This window comes from Neofelis nebulosa, chromosome 11 (genome assembly GCF_028018385.1).
Source record: "Neofelis nebulosa isolate mNeoNeb1 chromosome 11, mNeoNeb1.pri, whole genome shotgun sequence".
NCBI classification, from domain to species: Eukaryota; Metazoa; Chordata; class Mammalia; order Carnivora; family Felidae; genus Neofelis; species Neofelis nebulosa.
In genome coordinates, this window is record NC_080792.1 from 68,965,335 (window position 1) to 68,990,090 (window position 24,756).

A 24,756-nucleotide genomic window follows, 5' to 3' on the forward strand; every position below is an offset into this window, starting at 1 on the left:
ACTTTAGAATGATTTACACAGTTGACATCATACTCTGGTACAGTTCTCTAATTTGCTTTTTACTTAATGTTTGGCTGTAAGCATTGTTTGTGTTGGACAGTCTTTGTTGTTGATCCTAAATGGCCTTATAATAATAAGTCATAGTGTGGTTCCCCATTGCTCCTTCAACCTCATTCGGCTCCTCCTCATCCCCCTCCCCCGCCTTACCTTCCAGCCACCTGGACTTCTTGGCATTTCTCGAATAGACTATGCTTATTTCTGCCTCAGGACCTTTGCACAGTCGCCTCCTCCCCTCTCTAAAGCTCTTTCCTAATTCTTTAGGAAGCCACCTCCTTCTCACCTTTTATAACCCAGCTCAGACATCATATCCTCAGACAGAGCCTTCTCTGACCACTATGGATCCACAGGCATGCTCTTAGTTTCTCTTGATCTCATCTCTCGGCTTTATTTTCTCCTTAAAGGGCATTATTTTCTCCTTTATAATTCTATCACCTGAAGTTATCTTGTTCATCTATTTGTTTTCCTGTTTATTGTCTAATTCCCTCAATAGATTGTAGGCTCCATGAGGACAGGCACCTTGTCTGTCTTGCCCATCATTGATTTCTTTGTGGCAGACACAGTGCCTGTCACGTAGTAGGAGCTCAGTACGTGTGTTTTGAATAAATGGATGGGTAGTCAGGTGGTCGGATGTGTGGCTGGGTGGGTAGTTGAATGGATGGGTAGGTGGGTGGCAAGAGGCAGTGGGTGGGTGGATGGATAGGTAAGTGGATACATGGGTGGACAACTCATACTTGTTTTTACTATCAATTCCCCAATTCCACATTTAGAATGTCCACATGATAATTGTAATTGCTTTGAAAAAGTGAACAATGCAAATGCAAGGAAGCAGGAAAAGCATATGTCTTGGGAAACCTGACCCCTGCCTGGGGCGGTTGTTGGGGTTCCCCGCTGAGGGCGGGTGGCCCAGAGGGTGGGAGGTGGCGAGATCCCCGAGGTCCTCTTGGGAGCCCACACACTCCATGCCCAGGGGTTCACCACCGTCCTTCTGCTTTGTCCCTCTTGCAGTCGGCCGGAAGCAGTTCATGCGGTTCGAGTGGGCAAACCACGCAGCGGAGGCCCTGGGCTGCGAGTATGAGGAGCTGAACACGGCCACCTTCAAGCACCACTTGCGACAGATCATCGAGCAAGTGACATCTGGGCCGGGCCGACGGAGACCTGAGGGGGAGGAGACCAGCTCAGGTGCCGCACTGCTGCCTCCCTGGGTGGGCCAGCCTCTGGGGACACTACAACACACGTTCACCTGCTCATCAGGACACACTATATGCAGGTCTTCCAGGTGCAAGGGAAGCCCTTGTGGGCGGAAGTGGACATGGGTCCCACCTGCAAGGTGCTTCTGGCCAAGCAGCGCTGTCCAGGGTCCTTGAAGTCTCTGCTGCAACCCAGCAGGACGCCCTGGGCTATGGAGGGGGGATGCTGTGAGCTCTGCCAAGGGACCAACACTTTTCCATTGGCTATTACGTTTGTTGAGCCCCTACCTGTCGGGGGAAGCCTGGCCTTCCAGTGTGAGGAACCAAAATTAGGCCGGGATGGCAAAAAGGACTGGGAGAATAGTAGATGAGGCTGAAGAGCTGGGGTGGGAGGTGGTCAGCTCATATAAGACTCTGTTTTTTGTTTTTTGTTTTCATGCTCAGGCCCATGAGAAGCCTTGCAGGGGCACAGGCAGGGAATGCCGTGATGTGACTTGTTCTTCAAATGGCTCAGCCGGTGGCGGCGGGGGGCGGGGGGGAAGACAGGGGAATGGGTGGGAGAAGGGAGGACACACAGGAACTTACACAGTCACTTAGTGAGATGATGGTGTTTGCACAAGGGAGGCAGCGGTAGGTATGTTCAAGGTCTACTCTTACACAAATAGAGATTATAACATGGGCCCTAGTGGAGAAGCAAGGGATTGGGTGGCTTCTAGGATTTTGGCCTGAGTGGTTGGAGGAGCAGAGGTGCCTCGGACTGATGTGGGGGGTGGGGGGAAGCAGAAGGGCTTCATATGGCACCTGCTGGAGTGTGATCGGCTGGGTCCCAGATCTGCAGCCTCCACCAGCCAGATGCTTTGGCTGCAGAAAGTGAAGACAGAGGGACCTCCTGGAACCCCAGGAGTCTCTGAGAACTAAGAGTGGTTGTCTCAGAGACTGCAGAGTCCGGCATCAGTGGGTAGCACTGTTTCGAATTGTGGTATGGGGACCCATCTCTTCGAGGCCCCTCAGATCCTTGGAGCTGCCGCACCTCTAAGGACTTCCGCTTGATGACTAATGTCACCTGGATGCCACTAGCCTTTTGTCTGCTTCTGGGTCCAGGTGTGAGCTGTAGTCTGCTTGTGGTCACTCCTCTTCTCTGAAACACACACACGCACCCCACAGTCACACACATGCACGTGCACACACACACCACAGGCCCACAGACTCACACTACACATGCACATGCACAGGTGCACAGACATTCACCACACACACGCACAGGCACGCAGGAAGCACACCAGTGCGCACAGACACATGAGCATATGTGCACACACATTCCGACATCAGCGCTGACTACATCTCAGGCCAAGGTATCAAGGGTAGATGTGAAGCAGACAGGGGACCAGCAGGCTTTGGAGAGATGTGGAGAGGCTGTGGGTTGCCTAGCAACAGCCCAGGTTGGGAGTGGAGCTGCAGGAGGGGTGGGAAGTGCCTTGGGGCTGCACTGGGGCTGCCTGGAATGTACAAACAGAATTGTATCTCCAGGCACAGCGCAGATTTGAAAATCGTGTTTCCGATTCTGCGGATGGACCCGAAGCCTGAGGGTCAGGATTTACAATCTGACCCTCCCGTCGCAAAGTCTCACTCTGCTTCGTTCAAGGCACCCTAATCAGGGCTAGCTATTTTAATGGGACGTGTGTGTGTGTGTGTGTGTGTGTGTGTGTGTGTTTAAACAAAATTGAGACTGTGACTGTATTAATAGTTTGCTAAGCCTTTTCATTCCTCCTAACATCACAAGTAGGCACTTTTCCATCTCTCTCCAAATTCATCTCTGCCTGACTTCAAGCACTCCTTTGCACAGACTACAAATTATCTAACCCCATTTGCTATTGTTGGATATCCAAGTTGCTTCAAAAAAGCGATTTTTGTCCAATGTAATCAACAATCAGGAGAACATATGTACCCAGAGATCTTTGTTTCTCTGAATATTTCATTAGGATTAAAAGCCCAGGAGTGAAATTATTAAGTCCAAGTGTACGAACATTTTATGGCCTCTGCCACAGGATTGCCAATGTTCCCTCCAGAAAGAGGGAACAACAAAAATTTACTGAGTGCCTACTATGTGTCAGGCACTGTGGATCTGGGAGCCAAGACACCCAGAGATGGTCCCCATCCTCGGGTCATTCCCGGCCTGCTGCCGGGCACGGGCGTGGGGGGAGGTTGTTAATAAAATAACTACACAGTAAAGATATACTGAGCTCAGTGCTCTAAGAGCAGGGTACCTTTGTCCTTCTGTGTCTGGCCTATTTCACGTAGCATAATGTCCTCTGGGTTCATCCGTGTTGTAGTGAGTGACTGGATTTCCTTCTTTTACAACTGAATGATACACTTCACATTCCCAATTATATGTGGAATCTAACACAGTCACACTCATAGAAGCAGAGAGTAGGGTGGGGGTTACCCGGGGCTGGGGGAGGGGAAATGGGAGAGAATGAGTGAAGGGTATACAGTTTCATTCGTGCAAGATGAGAAAAGCCTAGAGCCCAGACAAATAAATGGATGGACACGATGACCAGCAGACAGATATGTCCACTGTGCAGCCTAAGAACCTGTGGCTACCAATACTGTCTTGTATACTGACAGTTCTTTTGAGGGGGTAGATTGCCTGAGAATTGGCTTAACACAGGGGTGGTCAAGGCAGGTTGCCCTGGGAGGTGACACTGGGTTGATCCCAAGCGATGAGAAGGAGCGCTCATTGGAGAAGACATAGGGCAGGTTACTCAGAACCCCGTAAGTCCCGATAAGACACTTGGACTTAGTCCTAAGAGTGTGGGTACACAATTTCGGCAGTGGAGGGAGGTATGTGAGTGGAGTAAGTAAGGGTTGTTGAAGGCCAGCAGTGATGCCTGTGGAGTGTGGTCCTTGGCCCCAGGCAAGGTCCTGACCACGGATGTCTACCTTTCCCTCTTTTCCACTCCAGGGCTCAAGATGACGGGCGTGGAGTGTGTGGAGGGGATGGCCTCGGGCCTGTACCAAGAGCTCTTTGCGGCTGTGGTCTCACTCATCAACAGGTAACAGCGGCCTCTTTGCAGGCACACAGATGAGCCCAAGCAGGGGGCGCTTTAGCAGTTTTTTTGTTTTTTGTTTTTTGTTTTTGTTTTTTGTTTTGTTTGTTTCTTAGCAAGAAAAGAGTGAGCTTTTGAGCCGGGAAGTGCTGGAAACGTTTAAATTCCACCTTGGCCACCCAAGGCATAGCTGTTCATCTCTCGGACCTCCCCTCTGCACCTGCGAAATAGCTCTGTCCCCCAGGGTCATTGCGAGGATGAAAAGAAAGAATGTATTTAAACAATTCTTACTAATGGTGATTGTAAGATACCAGCAATAAAAATTAACAATTTGGGGGGACCCGCTAAGTCAGGACAAGGGCCTGCGCTAATTGGTTCCCTCGCCTTGTGACATTTAAAATATATTTTTTAAGCTTTTAAAATTCATGTATTTTGAGAGAGAGAGAGACAGAGCGAGCAGGGGAGGGACAGAGAGAGAGAGACAGAGACAGACAGAGGATCCGAAGCAGGCTCTGTGATGACAGCAGGGAGCATGATGAGGGAATCGAACTCACAAACCATGAGATCATGACCTGAGCCGGTCGGCCGCTCAACAGAATGAGCACCCAGGCACCCCTTTGAAAGGGCTGGTTTTTAAAATTTTTTAAAAATGTTTATTCATTTTTGAGAGACGGAGACAGAGCATGAGTGGGGGAGGGGCGGAGAGAGAGGGAGACACAGAATCCGAAGCAGGCTCCAGGCTCTGAGCCATCAGCCCAGAGCCCGACGCGGGGCTCGAACTCATGAACGGCGAGATCGTGACCTGAGCCGAAGTCGGATGCCCAACTGACTGAGCCACCCAGGTGCTCCTGACTCCCTTGATCCTTACTGTATCCCCTGGGATCATCTTATTCATCCTACTATCATTTAAGAGTTGGGGAAACCTTAGCTCAGAGAGGTTAATTAACCTGCCTCAGGTCACACACCCTGGAATCGGTATTGAGCCTCGTTTTGGCTCTAGATCGGCTGGATCCCCATATCCACCCAGCATGCTGCCTCAGTTTCTCCACGTTTGTGATAGGGGGAGTGGGAGAGACTTGGACCAGCAGGGCCGGAAGGTTCCATGTGGCCTCGGGACCTCGCCCCTCTCTCCCCAGGTCCTTCTCTTCCTGCCACCTCTCCATGGCCTCCATCATGGTGGTGGACCCCCCGGGCTTTCAGAACCCGCGGCACCAGCGCAAGGACCGGGCGGCCACCTTCGAGGAGCTGTGCCGCAATTACGCCCATGAGCGATTACAGCTGCTTTTCTACCAGCGGACCTTCGTCTCTGCGCTGGAGCGATACCGACAGGTGTGACAGGCCTTCCGCAGGGCTTAGCGGCGGGTGTGAGGCCAGCCGGGGCTGGGGGGGGAATGGTCTGGTCCTTCGGTAACCCCTGGTTTCATCCTGTTTGGCCCGCCACCGAACAAAGCCCTAACTCCGGACCCCGGCTCCCCAGGGCCTGTGCTGCCTCCCCATCTCCATGCACGGCCCCCCATGCCCTCCCGTCCACAGACACCAGGGAACTCGGGGCTCCCCAGGCCTTGCTCCCCTGGCTGTCCCTTCATTGCCGTGACCTGTTCCTCTTGCATCTTCCCGGTGGAAAGCCCTTTGTGCTCAGTGGGTGGGTGAAAACACTGGACGTAAGGAGACACACAGCCCTTTGGATCCTAGCGTGGTAATATCTAACAAAGCCCAAGGTGCACTTCTCTAGGGGCATGAACCAGGAAACATGTACAGGTACTTTCCTTGCCAGCCCTTCTCTTCTTGCTTTTTTTTTTTTTTTTTTTTTAAGCAGCTTAAATTGAAATATAACATTCACACAGAAAATGCATAAAGCAGTGGAGTCCAGCTCAGTGAATTTATCCCAATGAACATACTCATGCATGTGCCACCCAAGGCAAAAGGGGAACACTGCCAGCACCCAGGATGCCCCCGGCCTATCCACCGCCTCCTTCCTCCCTGAAGGGGACCGCGTTGACTCCAGCAAGTGCTAGTGGCAAAATGTTAGAAATGATCATCTTGCGTATCAGTAGGATAATGGGTATTGAAATTATGGTTTGTTTTTTGTTGTTTTGTTTTTGGTTGTTTTTTGGTTTTTTTTGTTGTTTTTGGCTGGAGCCAAAAACTGATGAGAAGCCCTGGCATCTGACTCTAACTCTGTCACTTATTGCCTGTGTGGCCTTAGGAAAGGCACGTGCCCTCTCTGATCCTTGGTTCCGTCACATGTAAAATAGAAACAGCAATATTCCTGTATCAGTTATCAACTGCCACAATAATGCTACGTAGTAAAGTGCCCCCAGAATCTAGTGGCTTTAAAAAATTACCTCTTGTTATTGCCTACAAGTCTCTGGATTGCCTGGGCAGTTCTCTGGTCTTGGCTGAGCCAGCTCCTGTGTCTGTGGGCAGATGCAGGGTGGGTGGGTGGCTCTGATGGTCCTGGCTGGTGCTTTCCTGTGTCTGGGGGTCAGATGGCCGTGAGCTGATCTGGGCAGGCCTTGGCTGGGATCACTCCTCTGTGAGCCAGGAATGGAATGTCCTATCCTCCGGCAGGCTAGCCCAGGCTGCTCTCATGGCACTAGGCAGGGTTCCAAGAGATGAGCAGGCAGGTGCTGGGCCCCTCGAGTCCTCAACTTGGACCTGGCAATGACACTTATGTATTCAGTTGGTCACGGCGGGTCCGGGGCTGAGCCCTGACTCAAGGGGTGGGGAAATAGGTTCCCCTTCTTGATGGCAGAAACTGCAAGAGTGAGAGGCACAGAAGGGGAGACAACAGGGGCTATTTTTAAAATCATTTTTACCACACCGCCTGAAAGGGCTGCTTTGAGTATCTTATGAAGTAGGATAGAAAACGTCCAGGCTGTATTAGGTATTCAGTACATGATAGCAGCTCCCACAATATCTCAAGTTATTTCTGATGATCAAAGCAATACGTGCTCTTTATTCAAAAACTGGAAAGCGCATAGACGTGTCCATAAGCAGAAAACCTAATCTCCTTTAGCCCCACCGGCCACAGGCGACCATTGTGGCTGCTGTCTGTATTTTATACCACTTATTTTCCATTTATCGTCTTCTCTGCAGAGTTCTGATCCTTCCCTATACAGGATGTCGTTGTCTGCTGGTTTCCGCCCACCATCATGCTATTCACGTGTCTTCCTTCCACGTGCAGCTTTTAGTAATCATGCATTTCAGTGGTTACGTCCAATTCTGTCTCCACCTTCCTTTGCACGTCTGGCTGTTTTCCACGATTAAGCTATTGTAAGCAACACTGCGATGAACATCGTGGTGCATAGCCGTGCCCGCACATGTCTGGTGACTTTTGTATTACAGGCGACTGTCATTAGCCGTAGTTTACGTTTGCTCCCTCGGGCACCCAGTGTTCAGCCCAGCGCTCATTAGCTACTCAGTAAATCCTAGAAAAGTTTGGATTGAATGACCGGCTCCTGATAAAGCTGTCACCACGATTGCTGACAGCCCGCCAGGATGAACAAGGTCAGGATGTTATTGGAATGTCGGTCTACAACCCTTCTTCTCATACAAAGGCTATGGGGTGTTGAGAGACACATACGGACGACCTGCTTGAAAAAAGGGCAAAGGATTTGAATGGATACTTTTCCAAAAAAGATATACAAATGGCCAAGAAGCCCATGAAATTTAGGGAAGTGCAAAGCAAAACATTGAGATGTCACTTAATACCCAGTAGTGTGGTTACTATCAAAACATAAACGAAACCAAAAACAGAACACGGCAAATGTTGGTGAAGATGTGGAGAAATGGGAACCTGTGTGTTGCTGGTGAGAATCTAAAACGGTGCAGCTGTTGTGAAAAACAGGACGCTGGTTTTGGAAAAAATTAAAAAAAAAAAATAGAATTACCATGTGACCCAGCAATTCTCCCTCTGGGTATCTACCCCCAAAGAATTGAAAGCAAGGTCTCGAAGAGATATTTGCACCCACGTGCACAGCGGCATTATTCGTAATGGCTAAAAGTTAGAAGCAACCCACGTGTCCGTCAGTGGATGGTGAATTCCTGCGTAAATAAGTGTGCACACAATAGGCCGTTATTCAACCATCGAAAGGAGGGAAGTTCTGATCCATTGCAACGTGGATGAACCCTGAGGACATTATACTGAGTGCAAAATAAGCCAGTCACCAAGGGACAGATCCCGTATGACTCCACTCATGTGAGATGCTCACGAGAAGTCAAATTCCTAGAGACAGAAAGTGGAACAGTGGTTGCCGGGGCTGGTGGCGGAGGAGGGGGGACGGGGAGCCTGTGTTTATTGGGGACAGAGTTTCTGTTTCGCAAGATGACAAAGTTCAGGAGGTGGGGGGCCGTGACGGTTGCACAACATGTGAGTCTACTTAATGCCTCTAGCTCTACACTTAAAAAGGTAGATTTTTATGCCATGTGTATTTTACCACAATTAAAAAAACGATAATAGGAAGGAGCCTGGCTTGCCCGGTCAGTGGAGCATGTGACTCTTGATCTCGGGGTTGTGAGTTCAAGTCCCATGTTAGGTGTAGAGATTACTTTAAAAAACTATTTTAAAAATGATAATAAGACCCACTGGAAAAAAAGAATAAAAAAAAAATGATAATAAGAAAAAAGTTAAGGGAAGGCAAAAGCCTTCACTTCTCTTTTCTCCTCTAGAAGTTTTCCACCCCGGTCAGCTCACGGAAGGAACTAATGTTGAACTTTTGTGACTTTGCAGGAAGGTATTCCCGTGCCCTTTGACCTCCCGGAGCCTTCCCCAGGGACCACGGTGGCTGTCGTGGACCAGAATCTTTCCCAGGTATCGCGGGGCCCAGCCGACTGAGGCTCTGAGATGCCACGGAGGTTTTTAATTGAAATACTAGATGATTCGAGTCTTGAAGCCACTGGTTCTCAATGCTGTCTGTCCCTGGAATGGCCGAGGGGTTCTTAAAGACAGTGAAGCTGGTGACCCACTCCCAGACCGATCCGAGGGTGTGGCCCCGGGGCAACGAATCTTCAAATCCCCTTAGGTTGAGGACCACCCCTCTACTTGATGTCTGAGTCTGTGCTCGGCGCTAAGCTGAGGGGGGCTCAGGTCCAGTGCCCAGTGGATGGATGCTTGTCTGGAAAGGTCAGGAGCTCAGACTCAAGTGCAAAGTCCAGCAGACACAGGAAGAATAGGGGCCACTGGGGGATGAGAGTGGGGGCAATGGTGGGTCCAGGCACTAATGGCCTTCAGTCTGGGGGATACCTGAGTCTTTACTTTTCTTTCCTATCCCAAGAGCCCGCGTGGCTGGCCCCAGACCCGCTCAACCCCCTCTCAGAACTGCCCTGGGCCATTTCACTCAACTTGCCAGATTCGGGGCCGATCCCGGTGACCTTGATCATATCCCATCGCCTCTCTGGGCTCAGTTTTCTCATCTCCAAAATGGGAACGGTGGTCTCCCCTGGGGCGGCTGTGAATGTTGATGAGATCCGGAGTCTAAAGTGGCTGGCAGGCTGCTGGGTGCATGCGAGGTGGCCTGCAGGTCACATGTTTCTCCTGCCGGGTGATACCACAGGCGGCCACTTTTCTCATTCTTTGTCTCCTGCCGGCCCGGGGTGGGTTCCAAGCCTTTTCTTGGCTCATAGTGGCCTGCACCTGTCCCTGCAAAGCTGCCTTGTCGGTGAGCCCTACAGGCCATTGCCTGTTTTTGCTTCCTGTTGGCACCTTTGGGCTGGTCCCCCTTCCCTTTCATGCTTCCTGGACTGGAGGGACGACCCAGGCAGGGTGAGGAAGGAGGGGCGGTGGGGTCCCCTGGACGCCTGCACAGCGGCTGGGAATAGCTACCTTCCCAGCTGAGGATGGGCTGGCTGTCACTTTCAACCCCCATAAAGAAAGGCGAGGTGAAGGCTCGGGATAGCTGGGATCCAGCTCTGGTTCTGCCCCGGTGCCCCTCCGTGTGACCCTGGGTGTGTGTCCCTTCTCCTCTCTGGCCCTCCGAGCGGGGTGGGTGGGGCACCCAACCATCCTGGTTTTCTGGCTTCAGCGCCGAAATGCCCACGTCCTGGGAGGTGCCGCAGTCCCAGTCACCAGGGGACATCTGGTCACCGCACGCGTCACATTTCCACCATAAGCACTTGGGGCCATTTCCCTGGTGTCCACTCACTGTGGGCCCTCAGATAAGCAGCTTAGACTCTCCAGGTCTCTCTCTGTCACTGTGAACAAAACTTCAGAGTTACCTAGACGGCTTCTGAAGCTCGTGGCTCGATTTAAAATTCTGTGCTGTGTTATGAAGCCAAGTTCACCTTCTCCTCTAGAACATTCTCCGGGCGCTCCCCTACCCCTCTTAAGAGTTTAGTTTAAAAAAATGCAGATTTCTAAGAGAAAGCGATATGGATGGGATTAATCCTTTGATGTGTGGCTGTGCACAAATACATCCAGCTGCCTGTTTGCCTCTGGAATGTGTAATTTACAGAGTGCTCTCCCTTGTTAATTCCTCACTGCAGCCCTCTGAGGAAGGTATTGCCAGTCTCCAGTTTCCATAAAAGGAAATGAGGCTCAGAGTGGTGCAGTAAGTTACCCAAGGTCACACAGGAAGTGAGGGCAGAGGCCGGAATGTACCTCCTGAAACTGAGAGCTTGTTAAGGTTTGAGGTTCCCACACTGAGAATCTGGGGGTGGGAGAGATCATGGCTCCGGGCCAGCACGTCTGAGCCATGATGCCTGGGACTCAGATTCCCCGACTCCTGTAGGTAGGAAGAGAAGCCTAGGACTGGCCTCTGTCAGGGATCAGGGCTCCTCAGTGATCCTGGGTTTTCCACCAGGTCCGCTTACCAGCTGTTGGAGGTGCTGAGGACTCCAGGGGCCTTTTCTGGCTCTTGGATGAGGAATTCCGGGTGGAGGGCTCCAGTGACAGCATGGTGCTCGAGCGTCTCTGTGCAGCCTTTGAGAAGAAAGGGGCTGAGGCTGAAGGTAAGGGAGTAGGGTGAAAGATGAAGGGAGAAGGGTGCTGAGTCCAGCCTGGGACTTGGAATCTGTCCTTGTCTGCTGCAGGAAAAGCCCTGACAAGGCCTGCATGAGGCGGGGTGGGGGTGGGGGTCTGAGCGCACAGATGTCTGTGCACATGCCTGCGTGTGCTTTGATTCATTTACGTGTTCATTCATTCGTGTAGTCAACAAATACATTGAGTGGCTACCTTTTTTAAAAATATTTTTAACGTTTATTCATTTTGAGAGACAGAGTGCAAACAGGAGTGGGGCAGAGAGAGAGGGAGACACAGAATCCAAAGCAGGCTCCAGGCTCTGAGCGGTCAGCACAGAGCCTGATGCGGGGCTCAAACTCACAGACCACGAGATCGTGACCCATGCCGAAGTCGGACGCTCAACCGACTGAGCCACCCAGGCGCCCCTTTGAGTGGCTATCTTGTTCTGAGAACCATGCTATGCAACGATGAGCCAGCCTGATGTGGCCTGTGTCCTCGTAGGGAGGATGTGGGTAGAGACTGTGGACAAGCTAACAGATAAGCACATCATCTGGTGAACCTAGGAAGACAGACCTGCTTGATGGTGTACATCAGGCGGACCTAATTCTTCCGCGATCCAGGAAGTCAAGACAAGGTTGGAGATGTCATCTGGGCTCAGACTGCCAGAGGCTCTTGTGGCCCCCCCCCCCCCCAAAACATTAGTCTCAACCCCAGAACTATGAGAAGCCATGAAGGATTCTAGGCAGCAGGAGGTAAGGTCAGATTCAAGTTCTGGAAATTTCGTGGAAGGCGGCCAGGGAGGTGAGAGAGAAGGTGGGCAGGCTATGGAGGTATTCAGCAGGCAGAACACACAGCGTTTGGTGATGGGCTGGGTTGGTGGGGGAGGGAGAATCAAGAGGAGAGATGGAGACATCCAGAAGGAACCACGAGGTCGGAGGTCATGGGCTTTGGCTTCATTCAGCCCCAGGTTCCAGTCCGGCTGTCCGTGCTTCAGCAGGGCGACTCTGAGCAGACCTCAAATAGCCCCGGGTGGGGTGTTCACACAGTAGGAATAGGGGTCACCCCTGCCTCTCTCTCACCAGAATTTCTGCTACAGCGATTGGGTCAGAGACGTAGCAGCTTTGTTACGGGCAGCCGAGGGTCACAAGTACCGATCAACAAGGACAGGGCTGTTGATGGCGATGAAGAATGGGACTCCCGTCTTCTAAGGGGTTGGAGAAATCTGTCACGTATCTGGTGGTTGGTATTCTTACCCTCCAAGCTGAGGACTCTCAGCTCCAGACAGATGCTGGTAGAGGTGTCTAAGATCGCCCAGAGCGTGAGTGTCAGAAGGCAGATGGCAAATGCTCTCTGTCCGGATCAAAATCTCTTGCGACGCGCCCCCCTCCACCTGGATGCCCTCAGGCTTTTACAAAGGCAGATTCGCTTTGAGATCTTACAGTTCCCGCTGGCATGGCGGGAGGGACCGGGACTCATTCCTTCAACAACGTTTATGGAGCACCTCATACGTGGCAGCCATGTCCTAGGCTGGGAGACCCATCCCCGAACCAGACAAATGCCTCCGCCGCCATGGGGCTGACATTCTAGCAGAGGATGATAAAGTGAGTAAATCTGTAAGAAGACTGAGGACCACGCTTCTGGGTCAGATCACTAAGGGAATCCAGGCTGGCAGAGAAGATGGCATGCCAATGTCAAGGCCCAGGGTCAAGGCCAGTCACCGGCAAATGCAACAGGAGGGGTGGCCAGGGAGGTAGGAAGGAAGCCGGGAGAATGTGGCACTCTGGACGCCACCGGAGGAGGGAGGGTGCTGACCTCCTCTGAGAGGTCAGGTGAGGTGTGGCTGAGGAGTGGCCATTGACGTGGCCACGTGGAGGTGCCTGGCAACGGAGACCCGTGCCATTTCGACGGAATGTTTGGGGTGAACCCCCACCTGGAGTAGTTTACAGGAAATTGGGAGGACATTTGGAGAAAGACGTTATGACAGCTCTCATCGCTGTCATCCGCTGGGCTGGCGATGGCAGAAGCCTGCCCCAAGGGGACCAGCTGAGGCCTCTGTCCCGGACATTCGCGGAACGTTCTTGTACTCGCCATCGGGACGAGATTTTCTGAGCAGAAGCAGCAGTGGCATCTGATGGCTCCAGCAGCCCTCCCTGGCCCACGGTCAGAGCATCAGGACCCAAATTAGTCCCAGAGGATTTAGCTCCTCAGTGACCAGCCCGGTCAGCTTCCCCAGACACAGTGCTTTTAGGGGCCCATGCAGATGTTTTAATTTTTGTTAAAGGCAGAAGAAAAAAAATGAACTATATGATATACATGGGGACGCCTGGGTGGCTTAGTCAGTTAAGCGTCCAACTTCGGCTTAGGTCATGATCTCACAGTTCGTGAGTTTGGGCCCCGCGTTGGGTTCTCAGCCTTCAGTGCAGAGCCTGCTTCGAATCCTATGTCTCCCTCTCTCTCTACCCCTCCCCTGCTCTCTCTCTCAAAAATAAACATTTAAAAATAGGTTATACATGTATTTGTCTGTATGTTTAAACATTTTTTTTTTTTACCGTTTATTTATTTTTGAGAGAGAGAGAGAGACAGAGAGCGTGAGTGGAGGAAGGACAGAGAGGGAGATACAGAATCTCAAGCAGGCTCCAGGCTCCGAGCTGTCAGCACAGAGCCCGACGCAGGGCTCGAACTCACGAACCATGAGATCATAACCTGAGCCAAAGTCAGATGCTAACCGACTGAGCCTTCCAGGAGGCCCTGTATGCCTGTAAGTTATGAGCTGACTTGTATCCCACCGCACATTCACGTGTTGAAGTCCTAGCTTCCAGGAGTTCCGAATGTGCTGTATTTGCTGTATTTAGGGAGAAGGTTTTTAAAACGGTCATTAAGGTTAACTGGGGTCATTGCTGTGGGTCCTAATTTCATATGGCTGGTGGCCCGACAAGAAGAGATTAGGACTCTGATGTGCACAGAGCAAAGATGGCCGGCTACAAGCCCAGGAGAGAGGCCTCAGGGGAAACCAGCCCTGCCCACACCTTGACCTTGGACTTCCAGCTCCAGGACTTTGAGAAAAACACATATCCGTTGTTTAAACCCCCCAGCTATGGTGCTTTGTTATGGTAGCCACAGCAAACTGATACAGTGTGCTTATATATTATTAATACTATTTGCCCTTGTACCAACATAGCCATGAATGTAATCATATAAATATATATAATAGCAGAAGGGGTCTGTGAAAGCAAACGTGCCGAGTGAGGGCTCAGGACGGGCAGGATGCAACCTTGGACTGCCCTCGCCCTGCAGGGTCCTAGTGCTTGCCTGACTCCTGGCAGTGATTACCTCTGTTGTCCCAGGGTCATCTGGGTTCTCTAAAGTACTTCTGCCCCTGGGCCAGCTGGTGGACAAGGACGGAGGGGCAGAGGGAACGGTTATTTGTGGAGCCTGGGACTGTGGGTTCTACTACCTCCCACCTATGGCGGGGTCAGTGAGGCCTCAGAGAGGCCAGGTGGCTTCCGGGGCCCTGTAGGCACCTGAGAGCAGAGACAGGGCTAAGCCTGGGAGTCCTCTCCCCAGAGGCCAGGCAGACCCCCATCCCTCGTCTGGGCTCCGAAGGTGGCCCCTGTGTTCAGGGAACGGCCCCAGGGCTTGGGAGTGGTTTTGTGGGGCGGAGGGAGACCCTCGCTCAGATCCACAGGAAAACGGGACGCAGAGCTCTTAAAAGCGCACCCAGGCTTTGGACCCCAGAGATTTGGGCTGGATCCTGGCTCCACCGCTACACTGCAATGTGTGTGACTTGTGCAAAGTCACTTCCCCCATCCGTAAAAGGGTAATAACGGTAACACCACCTCAGGGGGCTCGTGTGAGGACGGACGAGCTAAGGTGTGGAAGAGATCTCTACATCTTCCTCCCTCGCCTTTGTGCCTTGTCCTCCTCAGAGACCTTCTGGACCCCTGTCTGAAGCTGTCCCCTCTGCAGCCCCTCTGACCCACCCTGACCTCCTGGTTATTTCCTTCAGGGGCCTCTCCAGGCTCTGGAATGTTTGCTTCTTCCCTGGCTTCTCCTCCGTCCCCCAACTACCCTGTACGATCGATGAGGGTGCAGGGCGCCCCTCTGTCTTGTTCTCGGCTATCTCTCTTATGCCTGGGACCCAGCAAGCCCTCCATGGACATCTGCCATTTTCCCTTCCCCTCTCCTCCATTGCTCTGTTCCAGTCACTGTTCCAGTCACACAACGCTCTCGGCTGCTTCTGAAACACCCCAAGCACACTCCCGCCTCAGGGCCTTTGCACTGGCAGTTCCCTCTGCCTAGAATGCTTCCCGTTCTCTGTTTTTCCCTTCTCCCTTGCAGCCCTCCCACCTGACATCACGCATCTGTCCTCATGGGAATGTCAGGCTCGAGAGGACAGGGGCTGGGTGGTCACCTCCGCCTGCGTCAGCCAGGATGATGCCGGCCCAAAGACTACAATGAATCCTTGATACAGAATGGATGTATATGTGAAAACCCAATGATCCGACGACCCAATGATCCGACGACCCAATGACCGAATGAAATGGATTCCTCGAATGGAGTGTTTTCTGGATCCTGACTTTTAGGCAAATGACACCCGAGTTGGGTCGGAGGGAGAAGGTGTCATGTAGGGCATGGCTAAGGCAGGAGGGGATTCAGAGAGATCTGTGGCACCTGCTCCTTCTCCCATGAGGTCTGACATGCCGATCCCAGACACCCCGAGCAGGCTGTCCTGAGGCTTGTCAGTTTCCAAGGGAGACAATGTTCCAGTCCTGGCCCAACCGAGATAGACCCATTAATTCAGATATTTTGGTGACAAATAAAAAGGTCTTTTGTCTCTAGGGCTTTCTGGGGAGCTCAGAGTTAATGAGAATGTTCAATCAGGCAGAACACGTGGGGCTTTCTGGCTAACCCGGTGCTTTTGCTGTTACTTCTCAACGAAAGTGTCTTTGCCGTGCCAGCAGGCAGCCCCCACGGAGCCCAGGCCGGCAGACAGGCGACAGGCATTCACAGTGCAGACATAGAGGGTGGCTGCTGGGATCGCAGGGGCCCGAGAGTCCCCTACCCCAGTCTGGGGGCTCGGGCTTCTGGGAGAGACACAAGGGAGGTGCACCGAGTCAGGTTCTGTCTTACAGCCGTTTCCTTGGGGCTCCTGAAAGCGAGAGCTGCCCCCTCAGTGCTTGGATGGACAACACTGCGGTTGAAATCACCTCTGAAGAAGGAGGAAGGCGAGAGGACCGAGCGGACCCCCTGGGAGCCTGGGAGTGGCTTCCCGGGGCTGTGATGCCTCCATGTACCCATCCACCACCTGGATGAACACAGGCTTTGGGCCAGCAGACCCGTATCCTCCCCCCGGCTCTGCCCACATGCGCTATGCAACTTCAGCCGAACTGTCTCATCTCTGGACCTCCGTGTCACCTTCTAGAAAACCAGCCCAGCGATGTTCACTTGACAGACCTGAGCAGGATCGAGGGACATCATGCACATAGTATGTGCAGCAGAAGCTGGCTGGGGCTTAGCAAACGCGAACGTCCTTTTTTCTCTCTTGCCTTTGCTTCCTCCTCCTCCCTCAATGCTCTTGGGGTCCTCATTCAGAGCCCAGCTCTGTGCTGGCTGCTAGACATAACTGTGGGTGAACGTGGTCCCTGCCCTCAAGCTGCTTCCAGTCAAGACGCTTTGTCATTGCTTTCATTGGAAGGTGACCCCTTGAGGGCAGGGCCTGCACGGCCCTGGAGGCCTCACAGGAAGCACTTGAGGAAGAAAGACTTGACTTCATCACAAGTGCCCCTTGCTGATGACCTCAGTCTGCCCTGGGTATTGAACACAAAGGGCCTCTCAGAAGCCACACACGAATGCAGAAGCCACGTCCCTTCTTCATCTGCAGACCCTCAGAGTCTGTTGACTGCGTACAGAATTCCGGGAAACACAGGTTTCCTGTTTCCGAGCTCACGGCAGCCGAGCGGTGGAAAATCAGCCTTTGAAGGAAGGACTCAGGACCCTGGGACAGTAGGAGGAAGGGAACTCACAGAAATTCGGAATACGTGGAAGAACCAAAACAATACTACCGCTCCTGATGGTAATTGGTCTGGGGCTGTTACTCAACCCGAGAGCTCACCGCAGTCCGAGTGACGTGATTGACTCATGACTAGGATTCGCTCATTCATTCCTTCCACAAGCACTTCCGGGCTCCATTCACGTCTACCAGGCACGAGACGCCGAATATTAGGAATACGAAGGTAAATGCTTTGTGGCTCCAGAACATCCACGCTAGGTCAACTGCAGGAAGTGGCTGGGACGCCCACTACGGCTTACTGAGCAACTACTGTGTGCCAGGCACACTGCCAACATGCTTTACGCACGTTATCTCTTCTAAGATTTATGTCACCCCGGGAGGTATGTATAATTTGCATTTCACGGAGGAAGAGACAGAGGGTCAGAGACTTAAGAGGTTTGGCCCCTGACACACGGTAGTAGCAGGAAGAGTCAGGATTTGAACGCAGACCTCCTCTCGAAGCTCCAAGCGCCTCGGGCTCCCCCGCGCTGCCCCTTGTGACCAAGTGCCAGTCAGCGTCTCCCAAGTGTAGGCTGTGCACTTTTTTGGTTGATGCCATTTCAAAATGATTTTCAAAATACTTAATAATTATGTATCTATTTCCACGAGTATTAGAAAATATAGCATGGGGTGCCGGGTGGCTCAGTCGGTTGAGCGTCTTGACTCTTGGTTTCGGCTCAGGTCATGATCTCGCGGTCCGTGAGTTCCAGCCCCGCGTCGGGCTCTGTGCCGACAGCTCGGAGCCCGGAGCCTGCTTCGGATTCTGTGTCTCCCTCTCTCTCTCTGCCCGTCCCCTGCTCACCTTCTATCTCTCTCTCAAAAATAAATAAACATTAAAAAATTGTTTTTAGAAAGGAAATAACGCGCAGATGTACATCCGTACCTACGTATAGCAGGCGAGGCGAGATGTTGGTGCCCAGCACCGGTAGCTTTAGCTGTCTGGAAACATAGTTACGTGGAGAAAGTGTATTCTGGGTGATGTCAAGCACCTCCCGAGTGTCCTCCCTGCCTGAGCCCCCAACGCTCACGTGCTCTGTCTGCTTTCAGGGACCTCTGCCCTTCGGGCCTGTGAGCAGCCCCTCCAGTTCGAGATTTTCCACCAGCTGGGACAGGACCCCGTGCGCTATGACCTCACGGGCTGGCTGCATAGAGGCAAGCCCAACCTCTCGGCCCTGGACGCCCCTTCGGTGCTGCAGCAGTCAAAGAGGTGAGCCTGGCAGGGATCGGAGCCAGCCAGGGGCATTCGGTGCCCTGCAGTTCCCTCCTCCCCCGGGGCCATGCAGTCGCCACAACCCAGTGAGTGAGGGCCGGTCAGGGAACCCCATCCCTCCAGGGCAGTGTGTGCCTGGGGCCAGCGTGAGTCTAGCCGAAGAGAAAAGCTAGCTTCTGGGGCAGGTGGCACAAAAGCCAGGAAAAAAAAAAAAAAAAAAAAAGAGGCAGAGACTTCTTATTTTGGCCTTGTGCCTTTCATTAAGTATCTGGGAGATGCTGTGACTGGAACGATTTTATGAACATCCTAGGACTCGGGGGTCATAAAACTGAAGTGATAACGTTTTGTGGTGTTAGAAAAGAAAAGCAGCCCATTGCAATCCCTGACGGCTCTGCTCAGGAGTGCTGACAGCCACGTCTGCTTGCAGCCTGCAGTTACTGGAAAATACTGCCCTGTGCCTGTGCGCGCACGCACGCAAATATGCATCCCGATCCTCCCCGCCCCACCGCTCCCACCCTGCAGGGGCAGGGCTCGGACACAGAAGAGAAGCTGAGAGAACCAGAGGGGTGCTGGGGGCGTGGGGATGGGGAGGAAACACTTAGGGACCATCCGCTGTGCACCCTGCATCAGGATAAACGGGTTGATAAGTCTCTGGTTACTCCTGGCAACCACACTGCCTCCTTAGCCCCATTTCACAGATGAGAAAACCAAGGCCCCAGTCAGTGAATGGCCCCCCTGTGATCACACAGCAAAAGAGTGGCAGAGCTGGGACACGCTTGGGGTCTAGATTGTCCCTGTAGAAGTTCTATGCACATTATGGTCCCAGTTGATTGGAAAGCCCAGTGTGCTGGCAGGTTCAAGGGCACACACGTCCTGAAAGGAGATCAAGTCAGGGGGCAGGGGCACAAGGAAGGTCGGTGAGCACACAGAGGACAGCATGGAGGACCAGGGGGCCGGGGTCAGGTCCTAGCCCTGCCCTCCCCACCGGGGTAACCTTGGGCAGTCACTTTCTCTCCCTTGGGTCTATTCGTTTGTTTGTTTGTTTATTTTGTTTCCTCTTCCATAAAATAAGTGTTTATTGGACGAGTCTGCAAGATCCGTGGATATTGCACAGATTTGAGGTCAGGCAAATGTTCAAATTCTGCTTCCGCCTCGTTTAGGCTGCATGACGTGAGCCTCAGTTTCATACTCCAAGAAGTGGGAACGATAGGGCCAGGCTTACGTGTTTGACGTGACACTTTGGTGGCACAGCGTCACGGATGGCTCATTAAGGAGCCTGGTTCGTAGCAGGCCCTCAACACGCATCTGTGGCCCCTGTGTCATGTCTTGCTCTAACATCCCATGGCTCTGCTCCCCTAGAAAGAGGGAAGCCAGATTTTGTTGGCCCGATGGCTTGGCGAGGGAGGGACACTGTGGGAAGAAGGAACAGTGTGTATAAGGCCGTGGCCCTTGGGGGCGGAGAAACACGGCAACTTCGAGGGTAAGTGCCATTAGGATGTCTTGTGTGTTTGAGAGCCAAGCACTGGTGGTTTTTGAGAGCAAACAGTGCTTTTTTTAGAGTGTGCTTCCGCCCCCAAGAGTGTCAGATTCACCGGACTCACTGCTGGTCTAACATTCCGATTCCTGGGCCCCACTTGATCTCTCTGGGGACTTGTTTTGCTGACAAGCACACTCAAGTTTCACTGCTGCAGTCAAAGCATTTTGTTCCATATATATATTGATCTCCAGCTGTGGCCCAAAGCAGACGTGACCTGCCCAAGGGCACACCTTCCGTTGAACACCAGAAGTCAGATCTACTAGCCCCAGAGATGGGGCAATCCACACGGGGGGGGCAGGGTCATGGGCACAGCCTCCTCTCCCTGTACCGGGGGGGGGGTGGTGCCCACATGCCCCAGGGCCCTGACCTCTCCTCGCGGGGCTCCTGCTTCCAGTAGGAGGGGCTCATACAGCCTCCTCCCCCAGATTTTTATTTCAACACCAGGGTAGTGAAGCCATTGTTAATCTTTGTGCTCTGCCAGGCACTTAACCACTTGAAATACCTTTGGATCGTTTGGACAAGACGGTTCCTTAATAGTTTGGATAGTTCGGTGAGGCACGGAGGGAGGGAGGTAATGTGGCTTCAGGGCTGGGGCTGGCATGCAGCCTGGACTTGCAGAGAGCGACAGAAATTGCCTGCGTCCTTTGACTGGAAGGGATGGGGCAGAGGGGACGCGGGAGGCCGGAGGCTCCCTCTGGGTCCCAGCCTCCTCTGAGGGCACAGTAGGGTGTGCCCAGCCTTCTTAGTCCTTATTGGCCCCGACAAGAAGGCAGGGCCGTTCAGGTTTATCAGAGCAGACGCTTAAGGAGTCCTGGGCCTGCACCTGCGTGTTACAGGAGTGCCGAGGGAGGGCACTGTCCTCTGCTGGGCATCGGGTGGGACATTTCACCCACGGGACCTCGCAGGTCCAGAAACTGCCTGTTGAGCCCGTCAGTTACTCATTCTGGCATGAATTGTATCGTCAGCACCCGCTATGAGCTGGGCCTGTTCTAGGGAGAACCAAGATGACTTCGCTAAGAAAAGCACAGGCAGGGTGCCTGGGTGGCTCAGTCTGGATTTCGGCTCGGGTCATGATCTCGCGGTTCGTGGGCTCGAGCCCCGCGTCGGGCACCAGGCTGACGGTGTGGAGCCTGCTTGGGATTCTCTCTCTGTCCCTCTGAAAGTGCAGGCTCAGTGGGATCCCTGCAGGTGTATCAGTGACAAGACCGTCCGTTAGATCTTCCTGTTGCTATGGAGAAAGAAGCCGGCGTTTGCCACGAAGCGAAGGCTCGCCTGGCAGGAGGCCCCGTGGATGAAATTCAAGGGGATGGTTCGGGAAGCAGATTAGCAAGAAGCAAGGTGGGCCCGTCCCCCACAAGCCCCTAAAGTCCCTCTCTCTTTTGCCCCCTGCCCACCAGAGAGGATCTGAGGAGTCTCTTCCAGGCCCGGGCCAAGCTGCCCCCCGTGTGCCGGGCCGTGGCCGGCCTGGAGGGCACCTCCCAGCAGGCCCTACAGAGGAGCTGCACGGTGAGGAAGGCGTTTGCCAGCAGCTTCGCCGCGGCCAGGAGGAAAGCGCCGTGCTCCCAGACCAAGCTGCAGATGGTGAGCGGAGCCGGGGCCTCCACTGCCACGTTCCCCGCCCTCCTCCGGGATGAGTTGTCAACCCGAATCGCCTCTAGCCTCCTCTGCGAGCCTGGAGGGGCAGGCGCCCCCCTGCGCTCCACAGAGGGGGAAGCTGGGGCTCAGAGCAGCGAAGGAACGTCTGCCGTCACATCCCTGGGGCCGGGGGTGATCTGTCCAAGTCTGAGGCCAAAGCCTGGCCCACTTGGGGTTGCCTCGAGCAGCTCTGGGAGGTTCCCAGGGACCAGGAATACCCTCTTGACCAGAGTGACAAATACCACAGCCAGACCAGCCCCGCCTCCCAAATGCTTATGTTTTCACCACGCGGCTCTCCCTGGGGGAGGCCTGCAGGATCTCGCACTGGCTGGAAATACGGGACCTAGATACACGAATCCGAGGGCAGACAAGAGCACTTCGATTGGTCAGTGGCCAGACTGAGTCCAGAAAGTGGGACGTGGCAGGACAAGTTCTGGAAAAATCCTCGTGGCAGATTATACAGGAAAAGCCTGTAGGAGTAGGTCCTGGGTTCTAGCCCGCCTCTTCAGCTAGTGGTCTGTGTGACCCGGGGCCCTCTTGTGTTTGCCTTCTGTATGCCTCAGTTTCCCCATCGGTTATAGGGGCTGTGATAAAGCTCCCCTATTTCTCATGAGTGAATCAGGCCATAAATAGGAGGTCCTTGGTATAGGACTCAGGGACCCCCAAAGGTGCCCAGGCTAGGCTGAATGTATGTTGGGGGAGCGTCCCTGTCCATCTTACCCTGAGACAGCAGGCCGTTAACCCCCTATCCTCTTGTTCCTAGGATGCACTGACCAGCATGATCAGACGGTCTCAGATACACTTCATCCACTGCCTTGTGCCGGGCCCCACGAGGGAGAGCAGAGGCGGGCAGGGGTCTCTGACCCCACCGCAGCCTGGTGGAGATAAGCCCGGAACAGGCGGACCTCTGCCCTTGGACATCCCTGCGCTGAGGGTGCAGCTTGCGGGGTCCTGCGTCCTGGAGGCACTGCGTCTGCACAGGGCAGGTAAGAGACGGCCAGGGAGCAAGCACCTTATGTCTGACTCCTCGGACGTGCCCGCTAACTGGTGGCAGCCAAGGAACTCCCAGGAGCATCAACGATGTGCCAGAACTTTCCATCCAGCATCCCGTTTATTCTGTGAAATAATAAGCCTGTGAAGGGGGAGCTATGATTTCAGATGGAAAAACGGAATCTCCGAGAGGTGGGGGACTTGCTCAGGGTCACACAGTTGGGTCAAGGCAGAGCCTCGATCGGACCTAGATCTTGAGGTCCTAGCCTGTCTTATTTCCTGAATGGCGTGTGCACCCCTGGAAGGCTGGGGCTATGACCTGCTCATCTTCCTTTCTGGAGCAAACGTCCAGGGAGCTTCTGTCTAGGAATAGAAAATGAAATTCCCACAACGAGCAATACCTTGGTCTTCAAGATGCTCAGCGTGGTTTGGGAGGTCAGAGTGGGGACATGTGATGGGGGCCTGCATTGTCACATGGGGATGCAGGAGGTACCAGACGTATAGAGGAGGGAGCCCTGTGCTCTCATTGGAGAGACTGAGTAAACCTCTGGAAGAGGTAACATCTTACTTGGGTCTCGATGGAAAGCAAGCAGCTCATGTCTGGAGTGGAATGCTAGGCAGACAGATCAGCATATGCAAAGGTCCTGAGGCAGGGAAGAGCCTGGATTTTCAGGGACTGGGGTTCAAAATGAGTGGGGCAGTCGTGGCCGATGAGGCAGGTTGTCCACTTTTGGAGGTCTGGCTTTCCCTGGATCGAGCTGAAGAGATAAGGAGGTGGCAAGGAGAAGACGAGGGTTCAATCAGAGGAATGAAGTCTTTAGGTCTATATTACAGAAGGCAACCATGCGCCCAAGGTCTCCACATAGCTCATCTTAGGAGTCGAGTTCTCTCTGAATCCTTCTGATTCTTTTCGCCCTCTCGGACCCCAGCGGCCGCTGCATGGATCCCTGTCCCTGACATTTGAAATGGCTCAGGCATGGCCATTGTCTCTGCAGAGGATGGGGTGATGGGCCAGTGGGGAGGCTGGCTTGGTGGGCCCCTGCTCGTTGAACATCTCTGTGGTCGCTGACACCTGGCTTGTGGCCACGGCCCCATCTCCTCCCGCCGTGTTAGTAACCCCACCCCGGGCACCAGACATTTGACAGAATGGCTGGAAGCAGCTGGAAGCAAAGACGAGACCCTCACTTCTCTGAGCGCCTCATTGATTTTTCCTCCTGCCCGCGCAACCACAGTCGAGGGGTGACAGATAATGTCACGGGGGAAGTGCAAAATGGTCACAGTGGTGGCCGATCGATTCTGGCTGGCTGGCTGGCAGGGGGTGCTGGGCCTTTGAAGATACCCTGGTCCGCCCGTTTGAACCCCTGCGTGCATGCTTAGCTCAGTCATCCCTGTCCTCGACCTTGGGTCTCACTGTGGTGGGCTTCTGCCCTCTTCATTCTTGGTGTGGCCTGCCTGGGGCAGGACGATAATTTTCCAACTAAGTAAAGATTTGAGGTCTCGTGATAAAACCGTTCAGTTTCTGCCTCCCAGGCTTGGTCATTTCCTCTTTTTTTTTTTTTTTTCTGCTCAAACTGGCTTCTGTCTCTCTTACACCATAGAAGAAATATTTGCATGCACACATGGATGCATACACATGTCAAATATTTATGATTTCGAATTCATGCACATATAATTCATGCATGCATACGCGTGCACACATAATACACACAAATGTATGCAGGATATTGAGTACTTATGACGTGCTGGCATTGTGTCATTATACATACTAACTGACATCATTCTTTTTTTTTTTTCTTGATGTTTATTATTTGAGAAAGAGACTGAGAACAAGCAGGGAAGGGGCAGAGAGAGAGGGAGACACAGAATCGGAAGCAGGCTGCAGGCTCTGAGCTGTCAGCACAGAGCCTGATACGGGGCTTGAACCCACAGACTGCGAGATCAGGACCTGAGCTGAAGTCGGCCGCCCAACTGACTGAGCCACCCAGGCGCCCCAGTAATTGACATCAGTCTTACCAAGCCCTCAGCACAGCGCCTGGCATATAGTAAATGCTCATTAAACCTTACATATTGTACAGCTTGGTGG

At 53.1% G+C, this 24,756-nt stretch overlaps 1 protein-coding gene across 3 annotated transcripts in view; it reads left to right on the forward strand.

Moving 5' to 3' along the window:
* MYO18B (myosin XVIIIB) overlaps nucleotides 1-24,756 on the forward strand; it is a 258,325-nt gene that overhangs the window by 66,848 nt on the left and 166,721 nt on the right. For all 3 annotated transcript variants that reach the window (XM_058693096.1, XM_058693095.1, XM_058693097.1), the window contains exons 13-20: nucleotides 1,066-1,239; nucleotides 4,210-4,300; nucleotides 5,431-5,623; nucleotides 9,027-9,107; nucleotides 11,095-11,242; nucleotides 18,349-18,508; nucleotides 21,446-21,629; nucleotides 22,447-22,669. In XM_058693096.1, the coding sequence (XP_058549079.1) occupies nucleotides 1,066-1,239; nucleotides 4,210-4,300; nucleotides 5,431-5,623; nucleotides 9,027-9,107; nucleotides 11,095-11,242; nucleotides 18,349-18,508; nucleotides 21,446-21,629; nucleotides 22,447-22,669 (1,254 nt within the window). The remainder of the gene's footprint in view (nucleotides 1-1,065; nucleotides 1,240-4,209; nucleotides 4,301-5,430; nucleotides 5,624-9,026; nucleotides 9,108-11,094; nucleotides 11,243-18,348; nucleotides 18,509-21,445; nucleotides 21,630-22,446; nucleotides 22,670-24,756) is intronic.